The sequence below is a fragment of the Parasteatoda tepidariorum genome, chromosome 4, assembly GCF_982258835.1.
Source record: "Parasteatoda tepidariorum strain Cologne lab strain chromosome 4, Ptep-v5.0, whole genome shotgun sequence".
NCBI lineage: Eukaryota > Metazoa > Arthropoda > Arachnida > Araneae > Theridiidae > Parasteatoda > Parasteatoda tepidariorum.
The window spans coordinates 79,937,518-79,950,299 of record NC_141758.1 but is presented as its reverse complement, the minus strand read 5'-3'; the positions used below and the strand labels follow the sequence as shown (position 1 = coordinate 79,950,299).

The window sequence follows — 12,782 nt, the reverse complement described above, 5'->3', positions numbered from 1 at the left end:
ACATCGATTTTCGTATTTACCTGATTTAAAAGTTGAACGTTGCGATTCTTATTCAGGCCATTTAAATATTGAACATTGCGATTCTTATTTACGAGATTTAAAAAACCAATTTTGCGATTTGTATTTACGAGCTTTTAAAACCCTATGTAGCTACCCGAGCTTAAAATCCAATGTCGTGATTCGCGCGCGATTTTAAAATTATGATCTAAAAATTATGCATCATGATTTGTATTTTCGCATTTTTTAAATTCGATGTAGAGTTTTATATGCACATGATTTAAAAGCCTCATATCGGGATTTATAATCACATGGATTACAAGTTTAAACAAAAATTAGACAAAAAAGTGCGATTTATATATATATATATATATATATATATATATATATATATATATATATATATATATATATATATATATATATATATATATATATATATATTCATTCTTGGATTTCCTCTTTTTTACTTTCTGACTACTCTCATCCCTGATTGGTGGTATTTAAATTGTCATTTTTCTTTTTAATTACAAATATTCTAAATAGTTAGGTTAAAATATTTCTCTAACGCAATTCACTATCAAATACCATAATATTTAGCATGAGATTCTGAACTTGTTTTAGCAGTTGATATCTTGTGTTACTTTGTGCCATGAGGAGGGCATACAATATTTGCAGCTTTAAATATCGACCAATTTTTATAAATATTTTTCTGCAGGTTTAAAAAAACATGTTAAAAGTGAACTAGCATATTTGAGGCCATTTTCTGAATTATTACACGTTTACATTAATATTTTTAAAAAAAATTATTTTTCTTCTTCAGTTACCATAACTGATTATTAATACCACAAATATCTAAATGACCAATAGATCAATCAACTTAAACTTTTTAGTGTAAAGGAATGCATTTATTGCCCTTTTTTAAAATATTATGAATAGGGTCCTATAAATTATGCGGAAATTTTTTAAAAATTATGCGTCTAGGATGCGGCGATTTTTTAAAATTATGCGGCAAGGATGCGGTGTCTTTTAAAAATTATGCATGCAGAAGTTAGTCCAGAAGCTGCGTTTTCTTTCAAACTCTGTCTTTGTTTTGTAAAAATTTGGCCGTAGTAGGATACAACTCTTTCACAATCTACTGAATTAGGAAGCACTGAGAGCACTTGTCTTGCTTTTTTTGTAAGTTCTGGAAATCTCTCTAAGACTACCTCTGAATTCCAGAATCTAAGTCCTGGCTTGAACATTCTTTTACATATACTTTGTAAGCAGCATACTCGAGTTTTATATCTCGACCACTCATTCCTGGAATATTCTTGAATACATCGTCGTCTTCAATATTGAGGTTGACTATTTGTTCTGGATCGAAAACTCGAGCAGCTTTCATGAAGTTTAATGCAGGTTGACTAAACTTGGGCCCGCGTTTTTTGAATACGTCTAGTTCTGGAGAGTTTTTGTTTTTTGAAACACTTCTTGAAGAAATTCGTTGCGTGAATCTTTTCGTGAGTATGATGCCTGAGAATTACATCGAAGTTTAGACCGCAGATCAAAAATCTTATTGTAAGCTTTGTGAATAGATACACCACATGTTTCGAAAAAGAGAAGAGTATCCATTAATATTTGAGCGTGTTCTGCAATGAACTGAAAGTCTTTGCCAACGCACTTGCTTTCCACAAAAACTTTGCACTGATTGAGACAAGCAGTGTCAAGAGTAAGGTTTATTTCACTGCTAAAAAATCTATGTAAACATTACAATATTCAGCATGATATTGCACTGATTTAAACCAGGAACTCCACTGTCTTTACTGGTGCTGGGCAAAGTTTAGCTTTCTTATTGTCATCTGTTAAAAACTTTAAATAGCGGCGCTTTCTTGCAGGACAATGCTTGAACAATTTCTTAAAGTTTCCTGTGAATTTGTCCACCTCTGTCAGATTCTTGGAAAGATCTGACCACCTGACCAAAAAGATTCTTGGAATTGAAAAAGAAGATATATTTCAATTGAAAAAAAAACCCTTAAGGAGAAATTTATCTGGTAAACGAATACATTTTGCTGAAAAATAAAAATTATACAGATATGCTGCGATTACGCGGAAAATTGTAAATTATGCGGATAATTGTGAATTATGCGGGTTTCCGCATCTTCCGCATATTCGCATAATTTATAGGGCCCTAATTATGAATGTATATTTTTTTTAAAAAAATTTTTTTTTCAATCAGAAACTTTTTTAAGAATTAAATGAATAAATGTTTCATAAATACAATTGTTGCTACATGTTGTTTAGATTTTTTGTTTACTATTGGACTAAAAAATATGAGTAATTGGAGTTTAGAGACTAAAGAATTGGAGTTTATGGAATTGTAATTGGAGTTTAGAGGCTAAAAGAGTATTTCTAGAGTCACATATCTTATGCAGAGACTGCGCTACGCCTTCGCCAAATGCGTTGGAATTGTAAATTTGGCAAATAAAATTGTACTTGGGTGAAAGATTTTTTCCACTGAAAAAAATTTAAATTATGTCAAAATGAATTTTTCTAAACAAATCAGTATTTTTAATTCAATTACAGTAATTTTTGGTAGATGCGCCGCATAACCAATTAGAATTGGGTCCAAATAATATAAGCCTGAAACAAACTACCGTAAAATAGTTTTCTATGGGAAAGAAATTAATCATAAAAAATTGTTGACAAAGACTTTCGAAAATCGGCGAATACTTATGATATTTGGCTAATTTATTGGCTAATAATGTGAAATTCTCAGTGCATTCCTTGCTTATGAATATCATAATTAGGAAAAAAATGAAGTAGGTCATAACTTTTTTTCTTCAAAATGTCTCATAATGAATGTCAAAAATTACTTTAATGAATTACCCAGAACTAATGTTTTCTATTAAATTAGATTTTGATTCTGTTGTGCCATTTACTTTTAATTAATATGTAAACTAGTATATGTATAATTCATTTTCCTTCTTTCTACTAACATTGTAAAAATGAATGAAATTTGGAGACATTCATGGATTCAGTTTTGTTATTAATTATTTCAATGTTTTTAACTATATTAATTTTTCATTTCCACATTTTAGATTGAGGTTGTTTATATAACTTTCAAATCAGTGACTTGTTATTCATAGAAAGGCTTTAAGTAATTATATGAATATTTACATGAATATTTGAATCCTGTTGTAGGCGCAAACCTAAAGACTAGAACAAAAAATTTAATGCAATATGACTTAAATATGCTGTTTAGAGCTATGCTTTAGTCTATTAGTTCATGTGATTTTACAATTATCTTCAATTGCACTACTGTACAATATTTCAAGTCCTCTTGAGTGTGGTAAATTGTATGTGAATTCTAATTGTAGTGAATTCTAAAATGAATTGTAATCATTAAATCAATCAATCTAGTTGTAAATGTTTATTATGTGCCTGTACAATCTTTTATTGTTGTCCACAGGTGAATTTGCAAACAACTTGCCTGATTTTCATAAAATAGAAATTATGATGTTCATCATGGGTAAAGTGCCTAAGGTACCTCTTACCGCAGGTGAATCCCAAGAAGCTGATGTACTTTTGCAAAAGATACTTTTGAAAAGTTTATTGAAGGTATTATTCTACTGAACTTTCATTTGATCCTCTTTTTAACAAATTTTATAAGAAAATGTTGCAAGAACTTAGTTAAATTGTGTTTTTAGCGATTGATTGTGCAAGTTTAATGATTTTTTCCTTTAATTTTGGTGATATTTAAATCTTATTCAAAGCTCAAAAGTTTGTAAGTGCTTCAAAATAGTTAGAAAGATATCCAATTTAAATACTGACTCTTACATCTAATATCTGTAATAAAAATTTTGAATTTTAAAATTTGTTTACAAAGTTTATCATATGTTGCATTGTTAATTTGAAAAAACAACAAAACAATGTTTTCAAAATAACCACTTTCAATAACAATGTATCCCAGACTGGGGGCAACATTGCAACGATTTCAAATGGAATAATCTGATATGATGTAAAAACCATTGTTTTATCGTTTTTCCCGTCAGATGGGCTATCTGTTAACAAGAAGTGTAACTAGTTTAAACATGTGAGTAAAATAAAATATTTGGTTTCCTAAAGCGAACATAATAAACCATACATTTCTATCAACTTCAGTCTTTCTATGAATTAATTTTTAAATTATCTGTCATTTTGGGATATATTAGATAACTCATGTAAAAACTTTTACAACCTGTGTTAAAGTTTTTTTTTTTTTTTTTAAAAAAAAAGGCATTTGCGTTAGTTGTTTACATAAAAATGAAATGAGTTCATCTCTTTTTTTTTTAAATACTTGACAGCATCGTTGCCGATCCTTTATTAAATCAGTGCTGCTAATGTCAATAACAAAAAATATTTAGTTTGGAAAAAAATTTATAAAGTGCGTCCCTCATTCATCTGCTGTCTATCCCTACTATTATTCATATTTATTTAACTATTTCATCTGAAATTCAAGTAAAATGCTTCTCAAATATTACAAAATCTTATTTATTTTTTCAAAGTTACCAAGCACGTCTGTTTGAATTAACTAGTAAGTTTTAAATATTTACTTCAAAGTTATTTGAATTAATGCTTTTTTTTTTTCTTCTAATCATAAAAGTCAATGAATATTATTAATGTAACTTTAATGTTTTTGTTTTGAAAAGACTTTTTGATTAAGAGATCAGCATAAAAAAAATTATTCAAAAACTGCAGCTAAGTCAATTTTATTGATCCCAGATAACAAAGCATTTCACAGTACCGTTAATGCCTCAGAACTTTAACATCTCAAAGATAACAAATGTTAAATTTTGCTGTTAAATTTCAATGAAGTTATAGAGTATTTTTATTTTTCCTACTTCTAGGTTGGAACAAAATACAGTACAGTTCAAATGTCTCAGGCATTTCCTTCAGCTTTTCTTCAACCCTTGCTGCAGATGTCATTAGCTTCTGATACATCTGTGAGATTAGTTGTTCAACAAATTCTTCATACATTGCTTGATCGTCATGATTATTTAGCAATTCTTACAAAATTATGGTAAACATGTTTATTTTCTTTATTCTTTGTGTACAAAATATAAATTATTTTATGAACATATTTCTTGCACTTTGTATATTTTTTTTATTGGCTTATGTCATATTACATTCAATCTTATAACTTGATTGGCATTTATGTGTCATTATATAATTTCAAAATATACTCAAAATCACATTACAATTTTTAGGTTTTGGAAAGAGTTGGGTGATTAAACCATTTGTTATAATTTAAATCTTATTTTGTTATTTTCCATGTCAAAAATTAAGTTTTTGACCAAAAAGTTAGTTGGTTTAAACTTAGTGGATTCCCATGGTGCGTAACATTTTGAAAAAGTGCTTAAAGGTGCTTATTTTCGTTACTTAAAAGCCTTTGAAGGTGCCTTTTTCATCGTGCTTTTCACATTGTTCTATTAAACGTTTTCACAAATCATTTCGTCGTACCGTCGGTCCATAGCGTATGAAAGCTCTAATCATTTTACATGTTTGGTGAAATACTTGAGAGTCTGTATGTGTGTCTACTCAGCTTGGTTCGGCAAGATAATTCTCATGTGCAACTCTGCTGCATTTTGCAAGATATTCTCAATTTCAGACTTCATTTTCCACCCTACTGATATCGAGCCGAAAATTCTCTTGATCATTTTATGACGGCTAATATAATCAAGAAAAGAGTTCTTTGTCAGAAACTAGTTATTTTCTCATGATCATGCAAAAGTCTTGGAAAATTATTTTTCAATTTGTTAATGTATGTACTGCTTAAAAAGTACTTATTTTTTGCTGAAAGATTTGGCTATGCACCCTGGATATCTCTATTACCTCTGCGATATTCGGCTCTATGTTGACTCTTCAAAGCTAGTTTTGTTATATACTATCCCTGCTGGTTAAGAAATTGCTTTGCAGTTTGAGTTCCCTTTGCTTACTCATTGCATTTATGTGTATTTTATTTAGCTTTCTAAGTTTGCTGCTACTCTTTTTAAAATGAATTTATGAAAATATGCAACAAAAAAAATCCTGTAAAATTGTTGAGCTACGTTTCATTCAATTTATATGCAGTCTAATTTGATTTGCATACATTCACTTAGAACAAATTGTTCATTAAAATGTATAAAAACTAAAAAAAAAAAATATGAAGAAAATGATAGTGACTAAGTTGATAAAAATGGAGTTAATATACTAGAGTTAAAAAGAAGTTTTGGTTAAACCAATGAGTTATTTATGTCTAGCCAATCGCCATTGATAAAACGTATTTTGCTCCTGCATTCATTATTAAGTATCATTGTAACTAAAATATTGCTCTAAATTTTTATATTACCTTCTTAAATTAATAAACATAATTAAAATAAAAATATGAAACAAAGTGTTACCATGAATTATTTGTTTTTTTCCTTTCATTTCTACCTAATTTGTAACTTAGTTTGTTTCATTACCAATGTGAGAATAGAAATTTCATCGTTTTGTGCTAATATCCACATTTGTGTTTTATGTAAAATAGATATGGCAATAATTATAATATAAACTTAGTTTTCTATGGCTGTACAAGAATTTTATTGACACCTGTTACTAAATGATTAGCTAAAGTTATATTATTCTGTTACAGTATATCTGGGCCATTGCCGGAAATAAAGATTGAAAAGTGCTCAAGGCAAGACACCATGTTCTTTAAAAAGAATGGTCCTGATGTATTGATGCACATGTATGAAAATGTGCAATTAGCCAACAATACAGCTGAAAATTTTGATGCCATTTATGTTACTTTAGCTTTAATCTGTGTTGAATTTGGAACTGACAGTGATGTTCTTATTGAGTTAATTCGCTTAATTTTCGCAATTCAGGTAAGATATTTGTAAAATTTTACTTGTAAGAAAATTAACATTCCCTTCTGCAATTAAACATTGCCATAAGGTTAGAATTATAAGTTACAAATTATGATTCGAATTAAATTTTTTGAATTTCCAATTATGATACAAATTAAGTTTTATAAGTTGCATTGTATGATTAGAATTAAATTTATAATATACAAATTATGATTGCATATTATATTGGAATTTCTATAAAAGCCATAACTTCACGAGTTATGGCTTCTATAGAAATTTCATGAATGGATTTTTTTAAGTAAAAAGAATTTTTCATTTCACTGAATTGATAATCTGAAGTGGTCTTCTGAATACAAGTTATCAGCAATATTTATTTAACAATACTGTTAAATTATTTATTTTTTTTTTTTAAATATAGAGCGCATGTAAAGATCACTTATTACTTACTGAGATATCTTAATAGGGTCAAATTTTTACTGTGCAATAATCATTTAAATTTTATGACCTTTCAGAGTGTCTTGATTTCTTCATCTTAGTTTATAATTACTAAAGATAAAATGAAATTTCTTTTATCACAGCTTTTTTTGAATAAATTAAATACTTAGAATTTTATTGAGATAACTTATACAATAACTTGAGATAACTTATATAATTATTATTATACTTTAAGAGTTTACAGTTTTACATTTTTTTAAGCAAAATGTGTTCATAATATAAAAGCTTAAAATTCATGCTTTTATTTAATAATTATCAGTAGATTTTTGTAGCAAAAATTTTTAGCTTATCTTAATACAAAAGTACATTTAAAGTAAAAGCTATTAATTTTACTTATTTTACAAATATTTGCTATCATTTTTTTTGTATAATAGTATTTTTGTAATTTAAATTTTTTTTTTATTAGTGAAAAGTGTTTATAATATAAAGAAGCTAAAAATTGATGTTTTTAATGGGCTTTAAAAATTGTAAATTTTTGTTTTAAAAAAAGTTGTTAGTTAATCTTATTACAGAAATACTTTAAATCAAAAAGCTATTGAACACATTTTTTTTTTCAAATTTCACAATTACATGCTTTTTTTCATTTTATTTTTATAAGGATTTGCCTGCAAAATCATCTCTGCTGTCATCTGGTCAACACTGTGCAATGCATATTTTAGTGGCGGGATTTCTCTATTTCTTAGGACAGCTTACAGCAATTCCCCTTTTCTGTTCCCATATTGATCAAGCAAGTATTTTTTAACTGTGCTTTAGCAGAACATGTTAACTTTAATGAATAAGTTTGTGGCATTAAAATATCAAATACAGTCAGACCTCGATATAAGGTCACCCTAAGAGACATCGCAAAAGTGACCTTATAAGCGGGGTGACTTTTTAACCGATTCATTAGCGGTTCGTAAATAGTACACATTATGATTTTTTTTAATGGTAATATAAACGAAAGCAATAGGCCATAAATTAAATATTTAAGTCAATAAATTTTAGCAGAATTAGTAAAGAATTAAAGAAAGTTAGGTTTTTAAAAAAATTTTAATTTAAAATAAAGCTCTTTACAAATTTTCTTAACGTGTACATACATACATTACATCTTACCTTCTTTAAAATAATCATTTATGCAGGTCTGTCTCGTTTTTGGTTTTATTTTTCGAACAATGTTTTCTAGATTTTGTAACTTCTCAAAATGTTTCTCAGCTCCCTCATGGTTTGTAAAAAAATTTAGTATGACATTTATTGCATTGAAGGCTTCCAATTGGGTTACAGCCATAGTCTCAGGATCACTGTCATTGTCCTCACTGTCCACAACGTGTGAAACAATTTCAGAAATTGCAGCTTGTTCGTTGACTGCAACATTTTCCTAGAACTCGAGAGGGGTAATTACCTTGTAAGGAAGTTAAATTGGCTTTTGTTAGCAAAGAGCTCCCCTCGCCTCAGATAAAAATGACCTTATAAGCGATAACGATTTTTAAAACTTGACCATGTATCTGATAATCTGTAACAAAGAGATCCTATTCAGTGAGCCGGGACTTTGGAAAAGTGACCTTATATCGAGATCTGACTGTGATATGAATTCATATCTTAGTATTTTAATCAATCGTTAAATTCTTCTAATTTTTGAAGTAAAATAACTACTTACCTTTGAGTTTTAGAAAAGCATTCACTTTCTGAAAATCTTCATTCTCTGTTTCTTATGCAAGGGTAGAAATTTAAAAAATTTAGTCACTGGTTCAAAGGATTGGTAACTAAAATATATTACTTTTAAAAATAACAATATTATAAAGTACATTTAAATGAACATTTACAATGCAGAGAGTGTGTATTGTCACGATTGTGATGAAATATGCAGTTTTCAGCCGAAGCTAAGACTAAAACATAAAAACAAACAACATAAAACTACGACAGCATTGATGTCTGCTTTGGAAGACCCCTGATAATTATTTTATAGTAGTTTAAGTCAGATTTTAGTGGTCTCAGATCATTAATTTTGAGTCCTGCAAACTTGAAACTGTTTATAAAATTCATTTGTGGAATAATCATTGGAACTATTTTAAACTAATTAGTATTTTGTATCTATGGTTGACTTAGTGTGTTTTGAAATGTAAGTTAAATTACCATTAGCTAGTTCCGTGCGTGCTGAAGTCTATGCATGAGATACAAAAACACGTGTGTTTCATCTTAAATTTAGGATGTAAAAGTTCTGTTACTTAATTTTAATATTGTTAATTCCTAAGCTCATGTTAAAATTCTATTCATTGTATGTTATATGAGTAAAAAAATATTTTTTTACATTTTATTCTCATATCAAGATACTGCACAAAGTTGCAAAGTATTTAAACAAAAATTATTGTCACAAAAAAGAAGGAAAAAAGCATTTTAAGTTACCACAGGGTAATTGGGAAATATCTTCCAGTTTTGATGTGAAATATTACAAAAAATAATTGGCAATAAGCTAAGTTATTATCCATTAAATATGTTTATTATGGTTGAAGGTATGTTTTACAAAAAATCATTATCAGAAGGAAGGTATCGTGAAAATTCTATGTATTTAACTACAGTATTTTGAAAACATCGTTCTTTTTATCATTTTCAATTATATAAAACGGCGTGTTTTATTATTGCAGCTAAAGGCTAGTAGGCATTTGAAAGAAATAGTAATAAGAACACAAAAAAGAAATATATTACCTATAGAATTATTCTCAAATGAATATTATTTTTTAAAAAATGTATTTTTATTCAATCCAATCTAATTGTTATGTAATTTAATACACTGATGCAAGCTTATTATCTAGAAGGGAAAAAAATACCCCATATAATATTATTTAAACATTTCAATATGCATTTTAAAAGTAGATATAATATTAAAAATCCATAAGAACTGCACTGTATAACCAGCATCCCTGTGCTTAGTATATATAGTTTTCTTGCCAATTGCCTTGTTTAATTTTGATTAAATTTTACCACATTGAATTTAATACTTTTTCTTCTAATGCAATTTTAATCAGAATTAGTTACATAAATTTAATATGCTATTTTCTTGATTGTAATCTGAATTACATTCTTTTACTTTAGATTATAAAAAATCGTTTAGAAAAAGCTCCTCAGCTACTTCCAGATGACTCTCTTACCTTTGGTTTGTTCAATTCTATTCCTGACAACATTGATGAATCCCTTTTATTTGATAAGACAATCATAGCTGAAGCCTTGCGAAACAGTGGGCATGATACAACCCGTTTACTTACACCCTATATTCCTCGACGAGTGGGTAAGATAGTATAAATTATAATTTTGAGTTATGTAAAGTTTTGTTAAAGGTGCTTTGTTTGTTTTTTATCAGACCCTTTCAGCATACTATGTTTTATTTAAGAGGTTTTTGCTTTCAAAAAGTAACTGCAAAACGTCTTTGATAAGTGCAAAGTGTCCTGCTATATTTTTCATTTAAATATTGCAAACCATATTGTTATATATTTCAATCTAAAATTAAAAACCTTTTTACTTAACAGGTCAAGTCACTGTAACTCGAAGCGTTAGTGATCTGAACTCTATTAGCGTTGAAGTTGATAGCGTAAACTCTTCACCTGGCATTCCTAGAGTAAGTGATTCTTAGAGAACCAAAACAAGTAGTACATTTGTGGTTAGCAAACACCATATAGGCTCACAGTTTTAAAAATTATAATAATTTATAGATTCTATATTTTGATTATTTTATTTTGATCAACTTTGACTATTAAAAAAAAGGATTAGAATAGAAATGATGCATTTATAAAATTTATATTTTATTTTACTTAATCGATACCTTATTTAAGTTATGTATCAATTTAATCAAACATATTCAACTGAAATGACATATTTTGATTATTATTCAATCAAATTTTTGTAAAATATTCTTCGATAAATGAAATGTACTTGCACACCATATTTAATGTAATTACATTCTTCGTTTATAAATTAAGTTCTATTGATATTCTTTTATATATTATGTAAATTAATTATTATTCCTATACTCTTACATTCTTGTATCGAATTTCGTCATTTTTGTAAATTAAATACTGAATGTGCAAGTTGAAAAAATTTATAAATACAAAAAAATAATGACACAATTACTTAAAAATTTATAAATCTTTTCTCAATCATCTTATTTTAAAGTGTGAAAACATTGCTATCTTCATTTGAACCTCAACTGTTTACATGTAGATTATATATTTCTGAAATAATTAGTGCATTTTATTAGAGTATGAAACTTTTCTTATATGCTGTTGCATAGTTTATTATTCTCAAAGCTAGTCACAATAATAATTTCCCTCTCAATCATTACATTTATTAAAATTTTACACAACTCTCGGGTGTTCCAATAAATAATTAATAGATCAATAACAAGAAACGGAAAAGAATAAAAATGTGCAATGAGCTGCATTCAGTTTAGAAAGCCAGCTTTTGCTGATCTCTCTGTGTGTGTTAAAATTAAAGACTAAGTGAGTTAACAGATGCTGCTTCAATCTAAGAAATGGTGTAAAACAAAGCTTCTAAAACAAACACTGTTTGCTGCAACAACATGGTGCAGTCATATAATAAAATTAACTGATGCATATGCATATATTAGTTAGAATGGTTAGACAAATTACAGAAAACTTTTTTTGAATTAATTGAAATTATATTTATAATTAAATGCATCAAAAAAAATATATAATCTTACCATTAATAACAAAAGGAAACTTTAATGTAAACAATATTATTTGTTGAAATTGGAAAAAAAATCTGCCATAATTGTATTTAGAATTAAGAAAAAAAGTCTAAATAATTGTATAACTTGCAAATGCTTTCTGCAGAGGCATCCTGAGGAAGAAATAACTGTTGAATCTCTCAAAAGAATGCTTGCTGAATCGCCTACTGCGAAGAGACAAGCTGAAGATGAGCGTCGTTTGCGAGTCATTGAAGAGTTCAGAACTGCCGCCTTTGAGGATCTTGTAGCTAAAGCTGAACAGCAGGTACCTACTTATAAAAATATTCTACATAATGTTACCCAATTCTTTTACCTGCAACCAAAAATCACTTTGCTACACAAGAATGTTTTATTAAATTATTTTTTATTGAATATTCATTACTATATAAAATGAAATGAAAGTTTAATGTTCAGAATGTTCAAAATCAAAAGGAGTGTTATTTATAAAATAAAACAAAGTTAATATTTTAAGTTATAATTATGTAACTCTAGCAAAATGAATTAGAGCATTTTTGTACGAAAAAAAGATCCAAAAATATTTAATATTATAATAAATAATTAAGTGAAATTTGAAATAAATAATTTAAGAATTATGTATAGAGTTGAATAATTAATCTTTCTTGCCAATATTGATGACTATGAGAAAATAAATAAATAAGAATAAAACATGATTGGTTTAACTTAATTACATTTTTACTATGATTCAAATTTTATGTTCTTAATTATAA

The 12,782-nt window shown here is 27.6% G+C and overlaps 1 protein-coding gene across 2 annotated transcripts in view; it reads left to right on the top strand.

Annotated features, from left to right (window-relative positions):
- stmA (Protein EFR3 homolog stmA) overlaps positions 1–12,782 on the top strand; it is a 37,114-nt gene that overhangs the window by 19,473 nt on the left and 4,859 nt on the right. For both annotated transcript variants that reach the window (XM_043041869.3, XM_016053889.4), the window contains exons 11-17: positions 3,446–3,594; positions 4,863–5,035; positions 6,629–6,863; positions 7,939–8,067; positions 10,407–10,599; positions 10,838–10,926; positions 12,161–12,319. In XM_043041869.3, coding sequence (XP_042897803.1) covers positions 3,446–3,594; positions 4,863–5,035; positions 6,629–6,863; positions 7,939–8,067; positions 10,407–10,599; positions 10,838–10,926; positions 12,161–12,319 — 1,127 coding nt within the window. The remainder of the gene's footprint in view (positions 1–3,445; positions 3,595–4,862; positions 5,036–6,628; positions 6,864–7,938; positions 8,068–10,406; positions 10,600–10,837; positions 10,927–12,160; positions 12,320–12,782) is intronic.